This window comes from Schistocerca cancellata, chromosome 1 (genome assembly GCF_023864275.1).
Source record: "Schistocerca cancellata isolate TAMUIC-IGC-003103 chromosome 1, iqSchCanc2.1, whole genome shotgun sequence".
Lineage (NCBI taxonomy): Eukaryota > Metazoa > Arthropoda > Insecta > Orthoptera > Acrididae > Schistocerca > Schistocerca cancellata.
In genome coordinates, this window is record NC_064626.1 from 332,367,326 (window position 1) to 332,393,265 (window position 25,940).

The 25,940-nt window shown below is 40.5% G+C and overlaps 1 protein-coding gene across 1 annotated transcript in view; it reads left to right on the top strand.

Annotated features, from left to right (window-relative positions):
* Nucleotides 1–25,940, top strand: part of LOC126173321 (nuclear pore complex protein Nup107) — a 238,460-nt gene that overhangs the window by 105,311 nt on the left and 107,209 nt on the right. The window contains exons 4-5 of the mRNA XM_049920947.1: nucleotides 20,513–20,680; nucleotides 23,171–23,302. Coding sequence (XP_049776904.1) covers nucleotides 20,513–20,680; nucleotides 23,171–23,302 — 300 coding nt within the window. The remainder of the gene's footprint in view (nucleotides 1–20,512; nucleotides 20,681–23,170; nucleotides 23,303–25,940) is intronic.

The window sequence follows — 25,940 nt, forward strand, 5'->3', positions numbered from 1 at the left end:
TAAAGACTGTAATACGGATGTCAAAGCAAATATATTACAAGGAAAAGATAGTCATATCAGATAACAAAATAAAGACAGTATGGGATATAGTGAAGGAGGTGACCGGTAGAACCAGACATGAAGAGGAACAAATAGCATTAAGAGTAAATGATACATTGGTGACAGATGTGTATAGTGTTGCAGAACTTTTTAATAAACATTTTATAACTGTTACTGAAAAGATGGGGTTGTCAGGTTCGGTAGATGCTGCTATGGATTACCTTAGACCAGACATTTCAAGTAACTTCCATAATATGAATTTGACCCTCACTACCCCAACAGAAATAATGTCCATCATAAAATCTTTAAAATCAAAAACATCTAGTGGGTATGATGAAATATCAACAAAGTTAATTAAAGAATGTGATTCTGAGCTAAGTAACATATTAAGCTATCTGTGTAACCAGTCGTTTATCAGTGGAATATTTCCTGAATGGCTGAAATATGCTGAAGTTAATCCACTTTTTAAGAAGGGAGATAAAGAAATAGCATCAAATTTCCGTCCAATTTCACTGTTGCCAGCATTCTCAAAAATTTTCGAAAAAGTAATGTACAGTCGTCTTTATAACCATCTTATCTCAAATAACATACTGTCAAAGTCACAGTTTGGATTTCTAAAAGGTTCTGATATTGAGAAGGCTATCTACACTTACAGTGAAAATGTGCTTAATTCATTAGACAAAAAATTGCAGGCAACTGGTATATTTTGTGATCTGTCAAAGGCATTTGACTGTGTAAATCACAATATCCTTTTAAGTAAACTAGAATATTATAGTGTAACAGGAAATGCTGCAAAATGGTTCAAATCTTATATCTCTGGCAGGAAACAAAGGGTGTTATTAGGAAAGAGACATGTATCAAGCTATCAGGCATCATCCAACTGGGAACTAATTACATGTGGGGTCCCCACAAGGTTCCATTTTGGGGCCCTCACTTTTCATTGTGTATATCAATGACCTTTCATCAGTAACATTACCAGATGCCAAGTTTGTTTTGTTTGCTGATGATACAAACATTGCAATAAATAGCAAATCAAGTGTAGTCTTAGAAATATCAGCCAATAAAATATTTGTGGACATTAATCACTGGTTCCTAGCCAATTCTTTGTCACTAAACTTTGAAAAAACACACTGCATGCAGTTCAGAACTTGTAAGGGGTGTCCCAAGAGTATATATCTAACATACGACGACAAGAAGATAGAAGAAGTGGACAGTGTTAAATTCTTGGGATTACAGCTTGATAATAAATTCAACTGGGAGGAGCACACCACAGAACTGCTGAAGCGTCTTAACAAATCTCTGTTTGCAATGCGAATTTTGTCAGACATAGGGGATATAAAAATGAAAAAGCTGGCATACTATGCTTACTTTCATTCCATAATGTCATATGGGATTATTTTTTGGGGTAATTCATCAAGCCAAGCTAAAGTTTTCCGGGCACAAAAACGTGCAGTAAGAATTATATGTGGTGTGAACTCGAGAACATCCTGCAGAAGCCTGTTTAGGGAACTAGGGATACTAACTACAGCTTCCCAATATATTTATTCCTTAATGAAATTTGTCATTAAAAATATATCACTTTTTCAAACCAACAGCTCAATTCATGGAATCAATACTAGAAATAAGAATAATCTTCACAAGGATTTAAAGTCACTTAGTCTTGTACAAAAAGGTGTGCATTATTCAGGAACACACATTTTCAATAACTTGCCAGCAGCCATAAAAAGCTTAACAACCAATGAAATTCAGTTTAAGAGAAGCCTAAAGGATTTATTGGTGGCCAACTCCTTCTACTCCATTGATGAATTTCTTAGTAAAACCAACTGATTTGTATATAAGTACAACATAACTTCTGCACAATTTCAGTGCAGTAATGTGTTCACTGAAAATTTGTGTGTGTGTGTGTGTGTGTGTGTGTGTGTGTGTGTGTGTGTGTGTGTGTATGTAATCTAACTTCTGCACCGTTTCAGTGCAGTAATGTGTTCATTGTAAATCAGTATTACAGTAGTTGTATTACATGTTTATTACCTTATAAATAAACAAAAAACTTTTTTATTTTAAATTCAGTGCATTAGTATTTGTAAAATGACTCTTAGTGTTCATTAAAAAATGACGATCATTCCACTTTGGACCTGTAGAATGGTACATTAGCTTATTTGTTTTAGTTGTAAATATTTGTCATGTATTGTTGTTTTTCTGACATGTTCCACATCCTGGAGGACCTCCTCACTATGGATCAATTGGAATGAAAGTAAATCTAATCTAATCTACTGTCACTTGACAACACAGGTATCACAAATCTGGTACCTGGGCTGTCACTGCCTCATGTATGCCTAGAAGTGGTTGCTTGTCTTTTTGGGACATTAGAACTCCTGGTAACCACTACCTGCCAGGCGGCATTTGCATGGCTGGGTGGTGCCCACAGGGTGTATGGTACCAGGGCAGCAGAGGTACATTAAGCATGCTAAGCTCCATAATTCTGACTGCTCTTACACGGCTGTCTCTTCAGACAAGAACAATTCTCTCTCTCCTCCTACTTTTTCTTTCTTGGCTTTCCCCCTCCTGGCCACCCTTTGGGAGAAGGACCAGGCCTGGCAACTTGCGGGCCAAACGCTTTGCCCTTTACTTTGTTCCAGGACAGACAGGGAGACTTCTGCTGCTACCAAACAGCTATTTTTTTGCGGAACATATCAAAGATAATTTTGGTGAAGTTGACTCACTCAGTAAGATGCAGTCTGGTTCTCTAGTGATTGAAACCACCTCTGCCATTCAGTCAGCTTCCCTTCGTACTTGCACATGCTTGGGAGACATCCTGGTGAGCATCACTACTCACCAGTCCTTAAATATGGCCCAGAGCATTATCTTCCGGTGGGACCTCCTTGTCCAATCTAACAAGGAACTCGGGTCTAATCTGGCATGGCATCTGGTAAGTTGAGAGAGGTCCTAAAAACGATTCTGTTGCTACCAGCACTTTAATTCTGGCTTTGAGGGGGTACCCTCCTGGAAAAAGTCAAAGTTATGGTTTACTGTTGCGATGTGAAGCCCTATAGCTCAACTCCCATGCATTGATTACAGTGTCTCTGTTTTGGTCACATGCCTTTCTGATGTGTGTGACATGAATCCTATTTGTGGTGACTGTGGATGCCCTCTCCATGGGGGCAGTCCTTGTACTCCACTGCCCAAGTGCATGAACTGTTCCATCCCTTATTCTTCTTACTTTCTGAACTGCCCAATCTTCAAAAATGAAAGGAAGATATGGGAATTCAAAACTCTTGACAGTCTATCCTACTCTGTAGCCCGACAAATTCAACTGTCTCCACCAACTATCTAGAATTTTGTTGCTTCCTCCTCCTCCTCCTCCTCCTCCTCCTCCTCCTCTTCTTTCCCTTTCTTCCTCCCTCCTTACCTCCATCCTGTCCCCCTTCCCTTTCCTCCTCCCTGGTGGTTCTTGTTCTCTTCCCTCATGGAACCACTCCTTCTCCTTCACCAGAGAAGAAACGACCTTATCTGGCAAGGGTGGGGCTCCCTCTAGGAAACCCCCTCCCCTATGTCTCCAGGACAAGAAGGCTGTTACTTACGTCAGATGTGGGACCCATGCTCTGCAGGCCGTAAGGCCACTCGTTCTGTTTCAGATTTTTGTATTGCTGTAAATTGCTCTCTTCCTGACAAAACCACCTATCACACTCTGAAGGAGATGCATACGTCTCAGAATGAGACCCCCAACATACCACGGGGTGTCACCCCCTCCTTCTAAATCAGTGTCTGATCTTACATTCATGGATGTCACTATTTCCTTATCAATGATGGAGACTGAATCGGCACAATGACCAATTCTGGTCTGTTCCACATCCATCCAGCCTCTTGTAATGCTCTCCTCCAGTGGAACTGAGTCTGCCCTTTTGCAAACTTCTGATGATTTAGTCCCCATGAACTGCTGGAAGCGTTGGCCATTTGGATACATATAGACTCTGCATTAACAATATGCAGTCTTTAATTCTCCACAGACCAGCTTCCTACAGTTTCTGCTCTTCATGCACTCTTTCAACAGCTCCCTCCCTCCTTCATTGTCCTTGGGGATTTTAACATCCACAACCCTCTGTGGTGTAGTACTGCAACCACTGATCGGGACAAGAGTGTTTAAGACCTGTTGGCAAGGCTTGATTTCTGCCTCCTCAACACTGGAGTCCCCACACACTTTAGTGCGGGGCATGGCACTTTTTAAGCCATTGATCTTTCCATCTGTAGCCCTTAATTCCTCCCCTCCATTCAGTGGGAAGTTCATGACGATTTGTGTGACAGTGATCATTTTCCAATTGCCTGATCTTTTGTCCAGCATCATTCACCTTGGCACCCTCCCAAGTAGCCATGTGGGTTATGATGCCTTTTCCTCAGCTGCCATCTCAACCACTCTACTACACGATGTCACTGATGAGTCCATACAGTGTTTGAGTGATGCGATCCCTTGGGTAGCTGCTTCAGCGATTCCTTCTTCCTCATCTTCTCCTCGACAGAAGACTGCCCCTTCTTGGACGTCACAGTTGCTGCGTCTATTGAAGACCACTGTCGTGCTCTCTAATGCTACAAACGTCATTCTTCTCTAAACCATCTGCTGGCTGTTAAACAGCTTCATTCCTTGGATAATTATTTTCTTAAATGCCAGAAATGGATTTGTTGGGAACAATATGTCGTTGCCATAGGGCTGCATACTCCCTGTTCTCAGGTTTGGGCAAAGATCAATCACATTTTTGACCGTTGTCCTCCTACAGGTGTCCCAGGACTTTTCCTGAATGGTGTTATCTTCACCAGCCCAAACACTATCACTGAGCACTTTGCTTGACATTTCACGTAGGCTTCAGCATCGGGCCACTATCTGCTCGTGTTAGGTTTTCTCAAACACCACCTGGAATAACACTCTATCTTCTGTTCCCTGTTGCGTGGAGCCTTATAATGCCCCATTTAGCCAATGGGAATTCACCATTTGTTCTTGCTTTCTGCCTGATGCTGCTTCTGGACCATACTAGTTACACACCCAACTGCTTCAACACTGTATTGATAGCTAGCCAATCTCATATACTTGCACTTTTTAACCATCTCTGGAGCGAGGGGAAATTGCCTTCCCAACTGCAAGAAACTGTCATTCTTCCAGCTTTGAAATCTTACAAACCTTCTCTTCAGATGGACAGCTATTGTCTGATCAGTTTAACCAATGCCGTCTGCAAGAATGTATGGTGATTCAAAGGCTGAATTGGATCCTTGAATCTCTGGACCTTTTGAGTTCGATCCAGGGTGATTTTTGCCGAGACCTCTCTACTACAGATAATTTAATCTTACCTGGAGTCTGCTATCCGAAAGGCTTTTGCCCGGTATCAACACCTTGCTGAGTCTCCTTCAATCTGCATAAAGCTTATGATATTGCATGGTGCCATCGCATTCTTGTCACCTTGCACGAATGGAGCCTACATGACCTGATTTTTATCCAGAGCTGTCTTTCATGTAGCACTTTTCAGGTACAAGCTGGTGCCTCCAATAGCACCTCGCATCTGCAGGAGAATTTGGTACCGCAGGGTTCTGTGTTGAATGTCCCACACTTTGTAGTGGCTATCGATGATTTTGTAGTGGCTATAGGGCTGATGTTTTTTGCATTTATTTGTGTTCATCTGTGGTGGTCATTGCTGAACAGAGACTGCAGGGAGCAATACACTGAGTGCTCTCTTGGGCTTTCACTCAAATCCTCCCCCCCTCCCTCCCTCCCCCCCCCCCCTCTCTCTCTCTCTCTCTCTCTCTCTCTCTCTCTCTCTCTCTCTCTCTCTCTCTTTTTGTCAAGACCCGCTTTATGCATTTCTGTCATCGCAATACAGTCTGTCCCCATCTGGATACATTGGTGGCCAATCCCACAATATGGTGGACTCTCATCAGTTTTTGGGAGTGGTCTTCGATGCTCGATTGACATAGTTTCCCCATCTTTGTCAACTAAAGCAGACACATCTCAAAGCTCTTTGATGCCTCAGCAGCACCACCTGGGTCATGGACCACTCTACACTGATATGGTTCTACACAACACCTGTGTCCAGTCCTGTCTAGATTATGGTAGTCTCTCATATGGCTCGGCATCACCTTCAACATGACAGATGCTGGAGCCCTTTGGACTAGCCTCATCATCAGCCTCCTAGCTGAGGCAGGGATTCCACCATTGGAGGTTCTCCACCGACAACAGTTGATAGCTTATGCGTTAAACATCTGTTGCTTCCCGCTGTACCCCAACTACCATCTCTGTTTCCAGATATGAATATCCACCACCTGCAACTGCGGCCTAGGGCTGGGGTTAAGATTGCAACCTGTGTCCGGTCCTTTTTTTTTCTGAACTCCTTTCCCCTCTACAATGTCTTCTCCTGCATGCTCACTAACAACTCCAGGGTACAAAAGACTCAGATCATCCTAAGGCCCTCTGCCACCAGTTCTTCTCCATTCTTGGATATTTCAGAGTTTAGAAGTAGTCTATACTGATGGCTCAGTGGTTGCCAGTTACGCTGGCTTTGGTTATGTTCATGGGGGATGTAATGATCTCCACTCCTTACTTGATGGCTGCAGTGTTTTCACTGTGGAGTTGGTAGCCATTTCTCGTGCTCTTGATCATATCCATTCTTGCACTGGTGAGTCCTTCCTCATCTGTAGCAATTCTTTGAGCAGTTTACAAGTTCTTGACCAGTGTTACTCTTACCATCCCTTGGTCCTGATCATTCAGAACTCCCTTTTTGTCCTCGAACAATGTGGCTGCTCGGTGATCTTTGGCTGGACCCTGGGTCATGTTGAGATCCTGGGGAATGAACTCACTGACAAGCCGGATAGATTTGCTACCATCATGCTGCCTCTTGAGATTGCTATTCTGGAACTGGACCATCAATTGGTGTTACATAATCAAATTATCAGGATTTGGAATATGGAAAGACGTACTCTGACTTTGCCAAACAAGCTGCAGGTGATAAAGAAGACAACGAATTTGTGGAGGTCCTCCATGCGGGCCTCTTGCGAGGACTCCTGTTGTCCATTGCTGGCTCTGTATTGACCATACTTGGCTGACTTGTGGTCAGCTCTTCCAACATGAGGATCGGATCCACCCCACTGTCGTTGCATTGTCTGTCTGATGGTGGTCCACATTTTGCTGGACTCTCCTAATCTAGATGCTGTGCGGCAGAATTGTAATCTTCATGACTCATTACCCTTCGTGTTAGTGAATGATGCCTCAGTGGCTGACCTTGTGTTATGGTTTATTTGTGAAGGGTTATTTTACCACTATCTGAGGGAGGGCAGCTCAACCTTGTTGGCCCATTGATGGCTTAGTAGAATGCCTTGTTGCCTCCTCTACCCCTACCCCAAACTGGTAGTGGCTGTCTGGTCATGGTGGTCCGCCCTAACCACTCTTTTGCACTTCTTACCCGTTCTTGTGCATTCTGTTTAACTTGGTGTTATTCCTGTGCTTCTGTTGCCTTGTCCGTGTACCTAGTCTTCTCTGAGTATTGTTGGATGAGATGCAAGCTGTATGTCCCCTTTGCATGTACTGCTGTTGGGGGCCTACTGCTGCACCCTGGACAGGGTACCTCACCCGCCTTTCTTCTTTTTCCCGCTTTCCTTGTTTGTTTCTTTAGGCTTTGTTGATCTGTAGTAGACCATGGGGCTTTTTGTCCTTGGGTTTAGCACACTAGGCCTGTCTTTGGCATGTTTTGTTGATTTGCCTGCTCCAGATAGGGGGAACTATGAGCTCGTACTGTGGTCACTTTAATGAATAAACCAAGCAGCCAACAATTATTAATACTCTACTGAGTCTGTTACATTTCACATGTCCTGCTCCTGTCTTGCTCATCATTGGAAGAGCAGTGTCATTTTTATTAATGTGCCGTGTCATTTGAAGAGCAATTTAGGGCATTGACATCAGTCTAGTCTCATACATGTCACTAAAGCATATAGTTACTCATTTTACCTTTCTTAGTTCTACAGCAAAATGTAGCTAGTTTGGACTGACTTAAACACACACATTCAGTCTGTGATTTTTAGTTGATGCTCAGGTAAGCATAATCAAACGATGGATGGAGTGACAATAATATGGACAGGGTAGGTTGCTACTTATCACATAGAGGAACAAAGAGAAAGTTTGATAGAAATGTTCAGCTTTTTATCTAAGCCCTTCATCAATAGAAGTGAACACACACACACACACACACACACACACACACACACACACACACACACATTCTTTTTCATTGTGCCTGTGTGTGACTTAAAATGCTTCCTGTATTTGTTGATCTGTGATCTATGTTTTCCATATTAAGGTAAGCATAACATTTTTTATACATTTTCTCATCCTTGCCAATTGTAGCCAGTTGTGTCTAATGTCTCTGACATTAATGGGATGTTAAAATTTACCCTTTCATTCTTTCCGTTTTATTGTATTAACGGTAAGACCCTTTGTTTGTGAATTAAATGGCTTCTTGCATTTTGAAAATATGATATAAAAGTATGTAGATGTTCAATAACTCAATCTTTTGGAAACATTTTCTACAAAATGAGCTAATGTAAGTGGTGAAATAAGTAAGTGTGAGTGATACTGCTCTGATAATATCAAATATCAAATTCTTTTGATAATTAGCTTTACAAATAACCATGTAGACAATGAAATCAATTGCAGACAACAGTGCAGATTTTGTGCATGAGCTGAGAACAACAGATGTACCTGCATTCATTTTAAGGCAGACTTCCTGTCCAGATTTATTAGCAGTACTTAGTAACAACATACTGAGCTGACAGTAAGGTTACAAATATAAATAAGACTTTGGAAGTTAACTGATGTTCAGAAGAGAAGCAAACATTTTGAGAAATTGTAATATTAGTCATACTTTCAATCCCAGATCATCCTGACTTCCAAGTATAATAAACTGGCTGAGAGGCACCATCCAGGATTGTTCGGCTGCCAGCTGCAAAAGTATCTGTTTGACACAATTTTGGTGACTTGTGTGTTGTTGAAGATGAGGTGAAATGATTAGGACAACACAAAAACCTAGTCCATGAGTGAAGAAACTCTCTGACCCACCTGGGAACTGAACTCGGATCCCTTGCTCCAGAGGCAGTGACAGTAATCAGTAGACCACAAGTTGCAGACAAACACTTCAGTAACAATTACATAGAAAATTGTAAGTTGTGCTGTTGGTTCAGAATGAGTGGTGACACATTTCATGCCCCATTTTTGGGTACTATTTTTAAATAGTTAAAAATTCATGGTCAAAAGATTAGCTAGCACAAAACGTGTGCGCATTATTTGACATAACAGGAGATTTAAACCCAAGAGGTGACCCTCAAGCATTTTATCAATAGTATTAGTGTCAGAGCTTTGCTCATACGGCAGCTGCATTAGCTAATCTTTGCAGAGAAGCTAATTGGTGCAGCAAAAGTGTCAAGGCACACATGAACCTGACTGAACTGATTGTCATTCATATAGTTCACAAGTTGCGTGGCATGGAAAAGACACCTCTTCAGTGTACAAAAAAAGAGACAAGTGTGGGAAACTTACCAAAGTGCACATGCCAGAAAACTTAAGTGAGAGAAATCAAACTATACCTGTATTTGGTTCCATATAATCAGTGCTGTTATTGGTTCATGTGTTACACCTGCTACCCAAGCCAAGATTATAATACCGTCACCCCATCCTCAAACAGATCTCTGGTAAACACTGAAAACATCTACAAATTCTAAACTATCCATTGAAATACTTTCAGAAACGACTTCCTGACACTTAAATCTATACTCCATGTTAACAAATTTCTCTTCTTCAGAAACACTTTGCTTGCCATTGCCAGTCTACATTTTATATCCTCTCTACTTCGACCATCATCAGTTATTTTGCTCCCCAAATAGCAAAACTCCTTTACTACTTTAAGTGTCTCATTTCCTAATCTAATACCCTCAACATCACCCGACTTAATTCGACTACATTCCATTATCCTCATTTTGCTTTTGTTGATGTTCATCTTATACCCTCCTTTCAAGACACTGTCCATTCCGTTCAACTGCTCTTCCAAATCCTTTGCTGTCTCTGACAGAATTAAAATGTCATCGGCGAACCTCAGAGATTTTATTTCTTCTCCATGGATTTTAATGCCTACTCCGAACTTTACTTTTGTTTCCTTTAGTGCTTGCTTAATATACAGATTGAGTAGCATTGGGGAGAGGCTACAACCCTGTCTCACTCCCTTCCCAAACACTGCTTCCCTTTCATGCCCCTCGACTCTTATAACTGCCATCTGCTTTCTGTACAAATTGTAAATAGCCTTTCGCTCCCTGTATTTTACCCCTGCCGCCTTCAGAATTTTGAAGAGAGTATTCCAGTCAACATTGTCAAAAGCTTTGTCTAAGTCTACAAATGCTAGAAATGTAGGTTTGCCTTTCCTTAATCTATTTTCTAAGATACGTTGTAGGGTAAGTATTGCCTCATGTGTTCCAACACTTATACGGAATCCAAACTGATATTCCCCGAGGTTGGCTTCTACCAGTTTTTCCATTCGTCTGTAAAGAATTCACGTTAATATTTTGCAGCTGTGACTTATTAAGCTGATAGTTCAGTAATTTTCACATCTGTCAACACCTGCTTTCTTTGGGATTGGAATTATTCTTCTTGAAGTCTGAGGGAATTTCGCCTGTCTCATACATCTTGCTCACCAGATGGTAGAGTTTTGTCAGGACTGGCTCTCCCAAGGTTGTCAGTAGATCTAATGGAATGTTGTCTACTCCCGAGGCTTGTTTCGACTTAGGTCTTTCAGTGCTATATCAAGCTCTTCATGCAGTATCATATCTCCCATTTCATCTTCATCTTCATCCTCTTCCATTTCCATAATATTGTCCTCAAGAACATCGCCCCCGTATAGACCCTCTATATATTCCTTCCACCTTTCTGCTTTCCCTTCTTTGCTTATAACTGGGTTTCCATCTGAGCTCTTGATATTTGTGCAAGTGGTTCTCTTTTCTCCAAAGGCCTCTTTAATTTTCCTGTAGGCAGTATCTATCTTACCCCTAGTGAATTAAGCCTCTACATCCTTACATTTGTCCTCTAGCCATCCCCACTTAGCCATTTTGCACTTCCTTTCGATCTCATTTTTGAGACGTTTGTATTCCTTTTTGCCTGCTTCATTTACTGCATTTTTGTATTTTCTCCTTTCATCAATTAAATTCAGTATCTCTTCTGTTACCCGAGGATTTCTATTAGCCCTCGTCTTTTTACCTACTTGATCCTCTGCTGCCTTCACTATTTCATCCCTCAAAGCTACCCATTCTTCTTCTACTGTATTTCTTTCCCCCATTCTTGTCAATTGTTCCCTTGTGCTCTCCCAGAAACTCTGTACAACCTCTGGTTTAGTCAGTTTATCCAGGTCCCATCTCCTTGAATTCCCACCTTTTTGCAGTTTCTTCAGTTTTAATCTACAGTTCATAACCAATAGATTTTGGTCAGAGTCCACATCTGCCCCTGGAAATGTCTTACAATTTAATATCTGGTTCCTAAATCTGTGTTTTACCATTATTTAATCTAAATGATACCTTCTAGTATCTCCAGGATTCTTCCGTGTATACAACCTTCTTCCATGGTTCTTGAACCAAGTGTTAGCTATGATTACTATCAATAATAGTGCTCTGCCATGTGGCAGAGTAGCATCTGAGGTGACTACTGCTCTGGAACAGAGAACTGAACCACCCAGTGCTCAAAATGAAAGTATGTGTTCTGTGTTGGGTGAACTTATCTTATGTAAGATCTACTTAGTATAATTCAAGAAATAGCAACTATTTTCAAATAAGCAAGATCTGTTCCAATCATATAAGATGTACATTAGTGGTATTTTCAGTCACAAATAATTTAGAACAGATTGTCAGTGAAGGTTTATTGATATACAAAAGTGGCTTAGCAGCTGCTTTCTCCTTGTGAGATGAGACGTTCATTGACTAAGGTCTCAGTTTTTTTAATTGGCGCAATTTTCCAATTGCTAGATAACAGTAAAAGTCAGGTATGCCATTCAACCTCTTCAGCTTAGAGCTGTGCACTGTTACTGTATAGCTATATTGATTTGTGCTTATGTTATGTTCGCAGAAATTATGAATGAAGAACTGAGCTGTTTCCTTCATAATTACATGGTTTTGCTACTAAAGCTGACTGTGTCATCTCCTCCTGTTGAAATATGTTCTTGGAGCAACATAATTCTGTCTGAAGTGGAGGATTATTTAGAATAACAAAGGATTTACTCTCCTTGAAAATGAAATAACGACTTGACATGAAACTGTTACCACAGAGTTGTGAATAGTATAACTTCACTGTTCTCCAGTTATCTGTGGGGGCCACTTCCTGTCTGTCTTAGAAAATCAATTCATCACCTTAACTGATCTGTAAACAGTTGCCATTGTGGAGAGAATGGAGGAATTTGTGTTCGATCTCTTTAATCATTTTTCGTGGCTTTTTGCAACGTAAAGTAAATAGGCTCTCTTACTGGGTGGTAATCATTAAAGGGCAGCTACTCACAGAGGTCCAGTGTGGGCTGTAATTATTCTATGGCAGCGAAACTTGGTGGATATGCTAATGTGTTAATGGGGAACTGATATATGCTGGAAAAAAAATAGTTAAAAGTTTGGCCACCAGGTGCAAATTGAGTGCTGTGAATGCAGGAAAGGCATATAGAAGTGTTTCCATGATTAGGGACACGATGTGGGGAGAAAAGGTGAAACGAGTGGAAAGGCATAATGTTGATTTTATTATTAACTGCCACTTCCAATGCAGTGCAGTGCATTGTTCAATATGAGCGCTGGAGATATCAGCGAGATACTGTGTCTATAAAACGATGTGATCAACAGTCACCTGCTGCACCATTTCCAGTGGAATCTGAGCAACATGTTTCTGCATGCTGTCCTTTAAATCAGGTAGAGACCGATTGTGTCCTATAAATGCATTCAATTAGATATCCCCAGAGCCAAAAGTTTCGTGGATTGATATCAGGTGGTCTTGCAGGCCATGCATCTGGAGAATCTCTGGAGATAACATGTTTATGGAAGGTTGCATTAAGCGGATATTTCAGTGGGTAAGCAGCTTGAAGTGTTGTATGAAAACTGTGGTTTCCACACAGTTACACTCATCCAAAGCAGGAATCGCATGCTGTACAAGGTGGTCTCGATGATGTGCAGACGTCATGGTTTACCAGACAGGTCCTCTGGATATACTCTCTTCAGGAAGAATGGACCGAGAATAAAGGTGCTTGCGAGTCCACACCACACAGCCACGTGTACGTGAAGTGCAGTGACTCTACATGCACAACACGCAGTTTAGCAGTTTCCCAATTTTAACACTTCCGTGTATTTGGTGCACCCTTCAGTGTAAAATGTGCCCTGTCACTACACAGTGGGTTGCCGGGCCATGTCATCAACTTTGATCCATGCCAGAAATCGAAGAGCAAATCAGAACATTGCTGTGAATCAGGTGGTTTTAGTTCATGGACTGTCCGGATCTTGTACAAGTATCAGTGGAATACAGACTTCAAAACTATCCATACCGTTGACCATGGGATGATACAGAACTTTCTAACTCCTCCCATGTGTCTTATGTGCCCACCTGCTGTATGTAGTCCCGAATGTCCTACGTGTCCTCAGCGATACTTCCTGGCTAGCGGATCGTACCACCCTCCTTTGTTTGTACCGGTCCCTTGTCCATTTGTAACTGCACTATTGGTGCTTCATTTATGCATCTACATGTCCGCCCTTCTTACACCATTGTGACATCTGTTTGGCCACTGGCACCTTTTACACATTACCAGTTGAGAGTCTGTATGCAGAAGCTGAACTATCGGGGTCATACCACTATGATTTTCTCCTCAGCAGATAAGCATTCCATTTGTCTGCCATACCTGGCCACCTATTATATGCCTCCTTGAGTGACTCCTCTGATCATCATTATGGGATGTGTCCCTCTTCTCTGTTACCTCCCGGAGTTTGTTTTTAGCTATTTGAAACCTCACCACCTTGGCTTCATGCAGCAGCCCATGTTCACCTTGGCCTTCATTCGCTTCCTAAGGACACCACTCCAGCCACCCTCTATCACCGTAAGTTTCATGACCTTTGCACAGAACTTCTCAATAGTACCTTTGTGTACACTGGTGATTCTTGGACTGACCATGGTGTTGGCTGTGCCTTCACCATTGGCACTGACAATTTTCGGTACCGGCTTCCCCAACACAGCTCAGTATTTACAGCAAAGCTATTCGCTCTGTATCAGGCCACACAGCACATCTGGAGACATGGGCTTTTCAGTTGCAACATCTGCTCTGACTCCCTGTGCCCTTCAGAGCCTCTGTGTGATGTACATTGTCCATCACTTAGTGCAGTGGGTCCAGGAAAGCTGTCACTTGCTCACTCTTGATGGAGCCACTGTGATGTTTATGTGGGTTCCTGTTCAAGTCGGTCTAATGGGAAACAAGACCACTGATGCTGCTGCCACCAAGGCAGCAATCCTCGTACCTCAGCCCGCTAGTTCTTCCACACCCTCCAATGATCTCTGTGTTCCCATGTGTCAGCAGATGGCGTCACTTTGGCTTCACCATGGGGTCCTTCCTTCGTAGGAACAAGCTCCAGGGAATTAAGCCTCTCCCAGCAGCTTGGGTGACTTCCTCTCAGCCTTCTCACTGTGAGGAGATCATGTTAGCAAGGTTGTGTATTGGGAACTGTCTTTTTAGACATTGCCATTTGTTAAGTGGTGCTCCCCAGCACTTTGTGCTCATTGCCCTCAACCTTTGATAGTTCACCATTTCCTGATGGAATACCCTTTTTTTAACTACTTGCATTCTCAGTTATGTTTGCCGTATTAGTTATCAGCCATGTTAGTGAAGATGAAGATGCAAGGGCTGTGGATCGCGCTTTACTTTTTATCCAACATAGCAATATGGAGGACATTTAATCTTTAGTTCAGAACCTTCATTTCTGTGTGGCGTATTTCGTGGACCTTTCTCCAGATCCCTGTTTTTAGCTGTCTTTCCTTCTGTCAATTGGGCTTAAAGTGTAGTCTCTTTTTTTTTCTGTTCTACGGTTCTGTTATGGGTGCCTAGGAACCTAGTTGTTTTTGCACTCTAAAACAAAACCATCGGATGAACAATTCTCATGACACTGATTGAGCACTAACACTACATGGGACACATGCTGCATGGTCAGTTACAGTAACAGCAACCTCGTTAGTAACTTCCATCAGAGCAGGGTGCTTTCCTCTTCCAGGTGCCACAGCAAGCTAACACGTTTGCAGATTTGAGTGTCACCTTCTTTAAACCATTTAATGAAATCTGGCTTCTCTTTAGACCTTTCAGTTGGTGATACTTTCTCAATGCAGCACTGTAACTTCTGTCGTTCACATAAAACAGTTTCACTAACAGTGCACAGTATCTCCTCAATAGCCATGCGGTTTGCTGAAGTTACGTCGTGTCAGCTGACGGTATGGATGTTTACAGTCATACTAACAGTGTACAGCGCCAGAGTTGCACCTGATGGCCAAAATTGGAACTAACTTTTTTTGTACATAAACTGTAAGTCCCAAAATGAAGTAACGGTAATGCTGGCGTTGGTTTAATAATGAATAAAAAAAAAAAAAGCGTATAAGCTACTATGAACAGCATAGTGAACACACTATTGTAGCCAAGATAGACACGAAGCCCACGCCTACCAGAGTACTAAAAGTTTATATGCCAACTAGCTCTGCAGATGATGAAGAGATTGAAGAAATGTATGATATGATTAAAGAAATTATTCAGATAGTAAAGGGAGACGGAAATTTAGTTGCCATGGGGGACTGGAATTTGATTGTAGGGAAGGGAAGAGAGGGAAAAGTAATAGGTGAATATGGACTGGGGTAAGGAATGAAAAGGGAAGTCACCTGATAGAATTCTGCACAGAGCATAACTTCATCATAGCTAACACTTGATTTAAGATCATGAAAGAAGATTGTATACATGGAAGAGCCTGGAGACACTGGGACGTTTAAAATAGATTATATAATGGTAAGTCAGAGATTTAGGAATCAGATTTTAAATTGTAAGACACTTCCAGGGGCAGATGTGCACTCTGACCACAATTTTTTGGTTATGAGCTGTAGATTAAAACTGAAGAAATTGCAAAAAGGTAGGAATTTAAGGAGATGGGACCTGGATAAACTGAAAGAACCATAGGTTGTGGAGAGTTTCAGAGGGAGTATTAGGAAACGATGGACAAGAACAGGGGAAAGAAATACAGGAGAAGAAGAATGGGTAGCTTTGAGAGATGAAATAGTGAAGGCAGCAGAGGATAAAGTAGGTAAAAAGACGAGGGCTAGTAGAAATCTGTGGGTAACAAGAGATATTGAGTTTACTTGCTGAAAGGAGAAAGTATAAAAGTGCATTAAATGAAGCAGGTGAAAAGGAATACAAATATATCAAAAATGAGATCGTCAGAAAGTGCAAAATAGCTAAGCAGGGATGGCTAGAGGACAAATTTAGGGAGGTTAGGAGCATGTATCACTATGGGTAAGGTAGATACTACCTACAGGAAAATTGAAGAGACCTTTGGAGAAAACAGAACCACTTGTATGAATATCAAGAGCTCAGACAGAAAACCCATCCTAACAAGGGAACCTCCCCCTCAGATTTAGTTATAAGTTGGCACATTGGATAGGCCTTGAAAAACTGAACACAGATCAATCGAGAAAACAGGAAGAAGTTGTGTGAAACTATGAAAAAAATAAGCGAAATATACAAACTGAGTAGTCCATGCACATGATAGGCAACATCAAGGTTAGTGTAAGCTCAGGAGCGCTGTGGTCCTGTGGTTAGCGTGAGCAGCTGCAGAATGAGTGGTCCTCGGTTCAAGTCTTCCCTCGAGTGAAAAGTTTAATTTTTTATTTTCAGACAATTATTATCTGTCCGTCCGATGCGAGGTAACTGCGCCGTCGTATGGGGACGCTACACCTAAACAAACATCGAAACACACGATGTCAGTCGACTACAGCGACAGGAAGAGAGAGTATTCCTGTTAATGAGGCTGCCTGGCTGGCAGTTGACTGTTCCCTACTTTGGACGAGAGTGCATTAAATACGTGAGATGTTCCCATTGGAGAGGCACGTTCTTTCGTCTACTAATCGCACGGTTTTGCGGTGTGGTTGCAAAACACAGACAGTAAACTTATTACAGTGAACAGAGACGCCAATGAACGAACGGACAGATCATAACTTTGCGAAAATAAAGAAAGTAAACTTTCACTCAAGGGAAGACTTGAACCAAGGACCTTTCGTTCCGCAGATGCTCACGCTAACCACGGGACCATGGCGCTCCTGAGCTTACACTCTCCTTGATGTTGCCTGTCTTGCACATGCACTACTCAGTAAGTATATTTTTCTTATTTTTTCCATAGTTCCACACAACTTCTTCCTGTTTTATCGATTGATCTGTGTTCAGTTTTTCAAGGAGTATCCACTGTGCCAACTTATAACCAAATCTGAGGGGGGTGCGATGGGGAGGTTCCCTTGTAAGTAAAGAAGGTAAAGCAGAAAGGTGAAAGGAGTATATAGAAGGTCCATACAAGGGCGATCTACTTGATTATAGAAATGGAAGATGATGTAGATGAAGATGAAATGGAAGATATGATACTGTGTGAAGAATTTGACAGATCACTGAAAGTAAAAAAAAGGTCCTGGGAGCAGGCAACATTCCATTAGAACTACTAATAGCCTTGGGAGATCCAGCCATGACCAGACTCGTCCATGTAATGCACAAGATGTGTGCGACAGGCGAAATACCTTGAGACTTCAAGTAGAATATAATTATTTCAGTCCCAAAGAAAGCAGGTGTTGACAGGTGATAAAATTTCCAAAGTATTAGTTCAATAAGTCACGGCTGCAAAATACTAACTTGAATTCTTAACAGGCAAATGGAAAAACTGGTAGAAGCCATCCTTGAGGTAGATCAGTTTGGATTCTGTAGAAATGTTGGTACACACAAGGCAATACTGACCCTATGACTTATCTTAGACGAAAGATTCAGGAAAGGCAAACCTACGTTTCTAGCATTTGTAGACTTAGGGAACACTTTTGACAATGTTGACTGGAATACTCTCTTTATAATTCTGAAGGCGGCAGGGGTAAAATACAGGGAGCGAAAGGCTATTTACAAGTTGTACAGAAAGCAGATGGCAGTTATGAGAGTCAAGGGGCATGAAAGGGAAGCAGTGGTTGGGAAGGGAGTGAGACAGGGTTGTAGCCTCTCCCTGATGCTATTCAATCTGTATATTAAGCAAGCACTAAAGGAAACAAAAGAAAAGTTCAGAGTAGGCATTAAAATCCATGGAGAAGAAATATAAACCTTGAGGTCTGCTGATGACATAATTTCGTCAGAGACAGCAAAGGACCTGGAAGAGCAGCCAAATGGAATGGACAGTGTCTTGAAAGAAGGGTATAAGATGAACGTCAACAAAAGCAAAACAAGGATAGTAGAATGTAGTCAAATTAAATTGGGTGATGCTGAGGAAATTAGATTAGGAAATAAGACACTTAAAGTAGTAAATGAGTTTTGCTATTTGGGGAGCAAAATAACGGATGATGGTTGGAGTAGAGAGGATATAAAATGTAGACTGGCAATGGCATGAAAAGCTTTTGTGAAGAAGAGAAATTTGTTAACATAGAGTATAGATTTAAGTGTCAGGATGTCTTTTCTGAAAGTATTTGTGTGGATTGTAGCCATTTATGGAAGTGAAACATGGATGATAAACAGTTTAGATAAGAAAAGAATAAAAGCTTTCAAAATGTGGTGCTACAGAAGAATGCTGAAGGATAAATGGTTAGATACATAACTAATGAGGAGGTACTGAATAGAATGGGGGAGAAGAGGAATTTGTGGTATAACTTGACTAGAAGAAAGGATCGGTTGCTAGGACACGTTATGAGACATCAACAGAGGGAAGCGTGGAGGTAAAAATCGTAGAGAGAGTGACCAAGAGATCAATACACTAAGCACATTCAGAAGAATGTAGGTTGCAGTAGGTATTCGGAGATGAAGAGGCTTGCGCAGGATAGAGTAGCATGGAAAGCTGCATCAAACCAGTCTCTGGACTGAAGAAGACGATGACAACGACGACGACGACGACGACAACATCAATACTGATTCCGCATTAACAGGTTAGAACATCTACAAAGTTTTGCTGCCATATGATAATTAAGCCCTTGCTGGACCAATGTGAGTAGCTGCACTTTATTTATAACCCTCCATTACATTGTGATCATTTTAGTTTACTAAATTTCAGTAAGTTCTTACTGGCCTCTCAACCAATATGCTGCCTCTCTTCAATTTTCTTCTAGGTACTGCGACTGCACATTCATTGTGTTGAAGCTTCCAGGAAGTGAAGGGTTTTCTTTATTATTGATGAGCCTCTTCTTGCTGAACCTTTTTTGTATATTTTCCTTGGAGTTGGGGGGTAAAAGTATTTTTTGTACTTGGATGACAGTTATCACAAATGTCATTTTCATGCAGAAGGGCAGAGAAATAAGACGGATTGTAGAAGATGTGTTGCCAGTCACTGGTAGACTTAATTAGACTTCATTTTGTGTAATGATGCAGAAAAAAAAATTGAATTTGTTCAGGGAGTGAAGTAGCACAGGGAGTAACGCACTGGGTGGCATTCAGAAAGAGTGGTACTCAAGTTCATGTCCAACGATGCAGATCTAGATATTCTGAAATGTCTCTCAATCACTTCACATGAATGCCAAGAAGGATTTTCTGAAATGGTTGTCAGTCTTTATTCATTTCCAATCCTTATGTATCCTACATTGGCAAGATGTTAAAACTTGATTTTCTTGCTTCTCGAATCTAGCTGCTTACATTCATTAATGATAGGGTTGTCATTAAATAAAAACCAGTTCACAATGCTGTTATAATACATTTTGGGGTAGTTTAGGAGAATAAAGCAATTTGTTTCCTGTCTGGTGGAAAATGTGGCTTGGATATTTATGTACATATTATTTAACATTCATAATTACAGCTTGAAGAATTGTGGTTATAAGAATGATTTTGCATGTATGATATGTATTGCCCTCTCTTCCTTATAGAGTTATAAAGTTTCTTCTAGTTATGAATACTATCCATTTACGTATCAGTTCTGCTCTTTCTCTGGTTTTAAGACTGACTTGTAAACCTTGTACTATAGCTTTTTGGCAAAGGTTAGCATTTTTGATGGATACTTTTTTTAAGTTTGTATCAATATTTTGTTGATGGTATTACTTTGAGTGCAACTTGACTGTGGCAGTAGTCTAGCTTGTAGACACGTACAAAACCACCACTTGGAGTACTATGAAAAATTGAATCACAAACTTGGTTTTAGCTGAACAGATGCCGTCAACTAATTAATTTCTTCTGTGATGCAGGATCTCTTATTCTCAGTTATATTTTCTCATTTTCAGGAATTGTCATGGCTTACTGCTGAAAGGAATACTTGGCGACTTGTTTACTGTCTGTACCAGAATCGCTTGAGTTCTCACGAGCGTGAAATGAAAGTCGGACCACCAAGGAAACTTAGTGAGAAAGAAATAGCTGAACAGCTGTTTGAAAATGACCCAGTGATAAGAGAGGTAGTACAAAAAAAAAAAAATCCAGTAATGAATAATCCATTTCACAATCAAAACAAGCCATTTTTGTTTTCCAGCACACATCATTAACTAGTGATAATATTCTGAAGCTTTAGAGGTTGTAGAATGATTCAGTATGATCCTTGAGAATTAACCTTTTCATTTACTTAATGGTGTCTGACAGCATCGTGAAGTGTCATTTTAACAGTTGTACTAGACATTTCGTCAATTTGAATGAGTTTATTTCTTGTGAATGTATTATGTGGGGAAAAAAATTCTCTTGTTGAAATGCATTAAAGAGACTCACAGCAGTGGTCCCTTAAAACTCCAATTAAAAATGAGATGATTTTTCTTTCTGTGTAACTGTGTAGTGCAAGTATGTTGATACACACACAAGTATAAATTTACAACGCAGTGAGACAAGTCCTACCTGTATCAAAAACAATCCCTCAGATAAATTCATATTGAAAGTGTGGCCAGTTATAAGAATTAGAAACAAATGTGGAGAGAAGAGATGCACATACAAATAGGTTGTCTGGGACGACAATTTCTGTGTTTCATATTGCCTCTTCTAGCTACAATGCATTTTTGCAATCATGGAAAGAGATGGTCTTAGTGGTGTTTGATGTAATTTTGGGAGATAATTGTCCACACTACTTCCTCTTGTAGTTGTTACTGGTGTTGTTAGTAATACAGACAAGATCACGTTGTTGCAGCTTGTCAGATGATGGTGACAGCAAGGGAAGTTGATGAATATGTAGGAGAGTATTTTGGATGTTGCGAGAAGTGTGTTTGCAGCCATTGTCCTGCTGGAAGAGCACATGGAGAATGAACTAGATGAAAATTTAGATGTAATCTGTGCTGTTAAACATTCCCTTGACAAATAGCAGTTCATAAAAGGGAAACCAATCTGATGGAGATTCAAATTTTGGTGTGGAGGCACAAGTGGTGGATATATTATTTGGCTCGAACCCTACCAAGGAGCTGGAATGTGTAGTAAGGATTATGAAAAGAAAGGTATGTGGTACGATGTGGTAATGACTTATGTTGACCAGTTACTTGCACATGTTCCATATCGAATTAGAAAAGGATTAGCATGCCTCAACCTAACTTATTACACTCCTACAATACTCATATTGGAGGCATAGATCGAGCTGACCAAAATGTATCCATATATAGATGCTCTATAAGAGGGAAAATGTGGTATTTCCCGATCATTGCACATTTTATAGACATCGCACAGCAAAATGCCTGGGATCTTTACAAGCACAACGAAGGACCCATAGATCATCTGACATTTCGTCGTCGAATTGTCACTGCAATTCTTGAAAGTAACAAAAGTATCTACCAACAGAGGACGTCCTAGTAAGAGGGAAAAACTAGATTCGAGATTCGATGGAAGAGAACATTTTGTTGCTGAATTACCAACGGACAAGATAACAAAAAAGAAGAAGCAGCTGAAATGTCGAAGTTGCCACAAAAAAACTACTATGTGCGTAAAATGTGATGGACCACTTCATGTTTGTTGCTTTTTGTCTTATCATACTAGTGCATAAAATGTGTATAGGTTATTTTCTTTGTTTTTTGTATTTATTAGCTGTTTTAGCGCATAATTAAAATTTATTTATGTTTATTTGAAAATGATCATCACATGATTTACTGGTGTATTCCATTCAAGTTGTAGTACACATTGATTTTTCCATAAATCAATAAATACTAGGGTTATCTTGGGTCCTTTGTTCAAGATGTTCACCAGAATCGCTCCAAGTGTGTCTCAGATAACAGAAGCCCATGATATTTCTCACTAAGAACACCATTTTGAGTTTTCTCTGTCTTGACAAATTTTTGCTTCAGGGAAGTAAATAGAGATCTCATTACTTACCACAAAACTCAACAATTACTTTCCTGATTTCACCGTACAACATTGGAAGAGATGTGCAGCTATTGTTTTCTGTAAATATTTTCAGGTTTTGACCAAGATTGTGGTTAATTCAGGTGTAAAATATTTGACGTTATACTTTCTTTACCATTTTACAAGAAGCATAATTCATGTATTTTTAACTTGCACCGTCACAAACAATATTATAGACATATTGGGTGTGATATGAGTTACTACACTGTGTAGAAACACACTCCAGCGTTCATAATTAGGTCGTCATTATATGCTGTGTACACCACTTAACAATCCCTACATACATTGATTCAGTCCACAAACATTCTGCAAGTGTTCTTGAAAGTGAGTGGTTGTTACACTCTTCACAATTCAGGATTATATCACCAAATACTGTTTCAATCACATTCGTCAGGTATTTCATTAACCATGAAATTCTGGCCCTTTGTGAACTGAGAAAGAGGTTGACTGAAATCATGGGATGTAGAAGAGTGCTCAAAGAAAAGTATAAAATAAAATGTATATGGGATTGGGGGGGGGGCATTATTTTCTGACAGTTCTTAATGTATTTTGAACTAATTAATTTTAATTTGTGTTTAAAGTATCAACTTGTGGTGGACTGGCTGGAACAGAATGCAGCAGATGATAATGTAGAAGACAGAAACAAAGCTGTCATGATACATTACTTCACAGACAAGACAGTGAACTGGGAAAATACTATTCACTGCTTACAGGTAACATTAGGCATAATTCATTGATAAAGACTAATCTGAATTTTAATATTTTGTCTCTGTGTATGTTTTATGTTTATTGATTACTAAGTTTCTTTCTCCGTTGCTGTCACAGCAGGTTTTTTAAGGATCATTGTCTAAATTTTATTCATAATTCAGTGTAAATAGATTGTGTTAATACAACAACAAAAATAATCAATTTTTAACAATATAATGTTATTGCACAGATGTTATTGCAAGTGGCGGCAGGGGGACATACATAAAAAAAAAAAAAAGATTTTACTTATGCAAGCTTTTGGAGCTAATGAGTCATTCTTTTTGGCAGAAGAGTTGAAGGGGAAGGAAGAGGAATGAAGGAAAAGGACTGGAGTGGTTTAGGAAAAGTCACACAGAATCCCAGGTCAGGAATGACGGACAGACGGAATGAGAATGAAAGATTGATTCTTCTTTTTTAGACTGATTCTTTCCTCCTCATCCTGTCTGATAAGTCTTCCCTGACCTGAGATTCTGGGTGACTTTTCCATATTCTATCCCTTTTCCTAAACCTCTCCAGTCCTTTTCCTTCACTCCTATACTCCTATTCCTTCCTCTTCAAACTTTGTGCCAAAAGAAGTAACCACTGGCTCTGGAAGCTTACATATGTAAAACCTCTTTTTATATGTGCATCTCCTACTGCCGTTTTATGAGCAGATTTTTCTCTGTCCTTACTTTATAAATAGATTGTGTGATATATTGATAGTGTACTATTTAATCCATCAAAACAATTTATAGGGCAGGTGACTGTACATCAATTGTACTTTGAGTTTTTGTGACTATTGAAATGTGCTAACATTCCTGCCAGTGCCACAATCGCTGACAAAAGGCAATAAAATGGGGTTCAGAACTAAGAAAATGTTTTTGATGCAAATTTGTATTTACCCCAAATACATGTCAATTGTGTAAAGTTGATAAAATTTCCAGTGATGAGTTCATGGAAGCGGTGGGTGTTTGCTTTGGAAACAAGTCTTGTGTGATTGAAATTGTTACTTGTCTTCTGTGTCTCACCGAAACACTTTCCAGTTAACTATCAGCCCTAAAATAATTTCGGACAGAGAATAGCAGTATTTGTGTTATCCTATTGCTTTATATCTCATTCTAACAGGTTCTTACGTTCCTAGCCAGTTCATACTTATGTACACAGATAAAATTGTGCTCAGCCTAACATCAAAAGGATGTTTACAAATGGTTCAAATGCCTCTGAGCACTATGGGACTTAACATCTGTGGTCATCAGTCCCCTAGAACTTAGAACTACTTAAACCTAACTAACCTAAGGACATCACATACATCCATGCCCGAGGCAGGATTCGAACCTGCGACCATAGCGGTCACGCGGTTCCAGACTGAAGCGCCTAGAACCGCATGGCCACACTGGCCGGTGGATGTTTACAGGGCAGTATTTTGGAACATAGCAATAGCGTGCCTATTACAAAATATGAGTGGCACGACCAACAACCGAGTAGGTGACTTACACAGATGATTGTAGCTGGGAGATCCAGGACAGAGAGCAGACAGGCAAGAATTACAAGAGAAAACTGCACAATTGGTGTTTCATAGAGTGTGTGAAAAGTTGTTGCCCATAAAAACAATTCACAAGTGAAATGGATGACTTTAAATTACAGGAAACCTTACAATCGAACAACTTCCTAGTTTATCAATAAACTTTCTCAATTTACAAAACATGTCACTTAAAATAAAACACTCCAGCTTTCAGTAGCTGTCTCCTACATAGTCATCAGGTGTTCAGTCACTGACTGCCAGGGCTGTCATGGTGTTCTAGTTATATAGCTTCTATGTCAGCATTTGGAACATTCCAGAGGGGCCGAAGTGAGTCATGTGTGGAGGGCAAGTTGGGTGGCTCATAGATGCTCTAGCCTTCCATGGAACTGAGTGACATTAAGTGACGCAAGGTGCCATCACCACATTTGAAACAGTTGCTTCCGCATCCCTACAATCATCAAGCCTCTGTCTTTGCTTTAGCGCAATGTTCAAAGCTCCTGCCTCCATGCTCTACTAAGTATACAATGGTGCTGTTTATACTAATTTTGGCCACTTATTTTGTAGCAGAATCATCTATTTAAGCAGTACGTTGTGTTATTTTTCTTGGAGATTTTCAGACGCGGCTGACTTCTCAAGTTCGCATTGTTTATTATGTTGTGAGTGCTCTGCACAATGCTCATCAGCAAGCAACAGTGTGAATAGTTTGTCTTGAGCAAATGCTACCCCATTCAGAAGGGGCACTATACATGCAGTGAGCTTAAAGACCTATGTTATCTGTAACCAGGAGTAACAACATACCTCGCATCTTGGAGGTGAGACAGAATACTGGTCTCAGGCCACTTCTCTTCAACAAGCATCCTCTCATGCTAGTCAATGCATCACAGTATGTAAGGAATGCAGCCAGAATGGCCACTTCCACTTCACAAGTACATGAAAGCTTCGCAATATCTCCCTTGCTGTAACCATTTTCCCCAAACACGCACTTCAGTGCCAAAATGCAGACTCTAGATGGTAGTTAAAAAATAATCTTTACCCTGTGTGCCAGAATGTTCAGGGCTTCTTTCTTGTGTACATGATGGTGAAAACTGTTGGTGTTTAAGTAC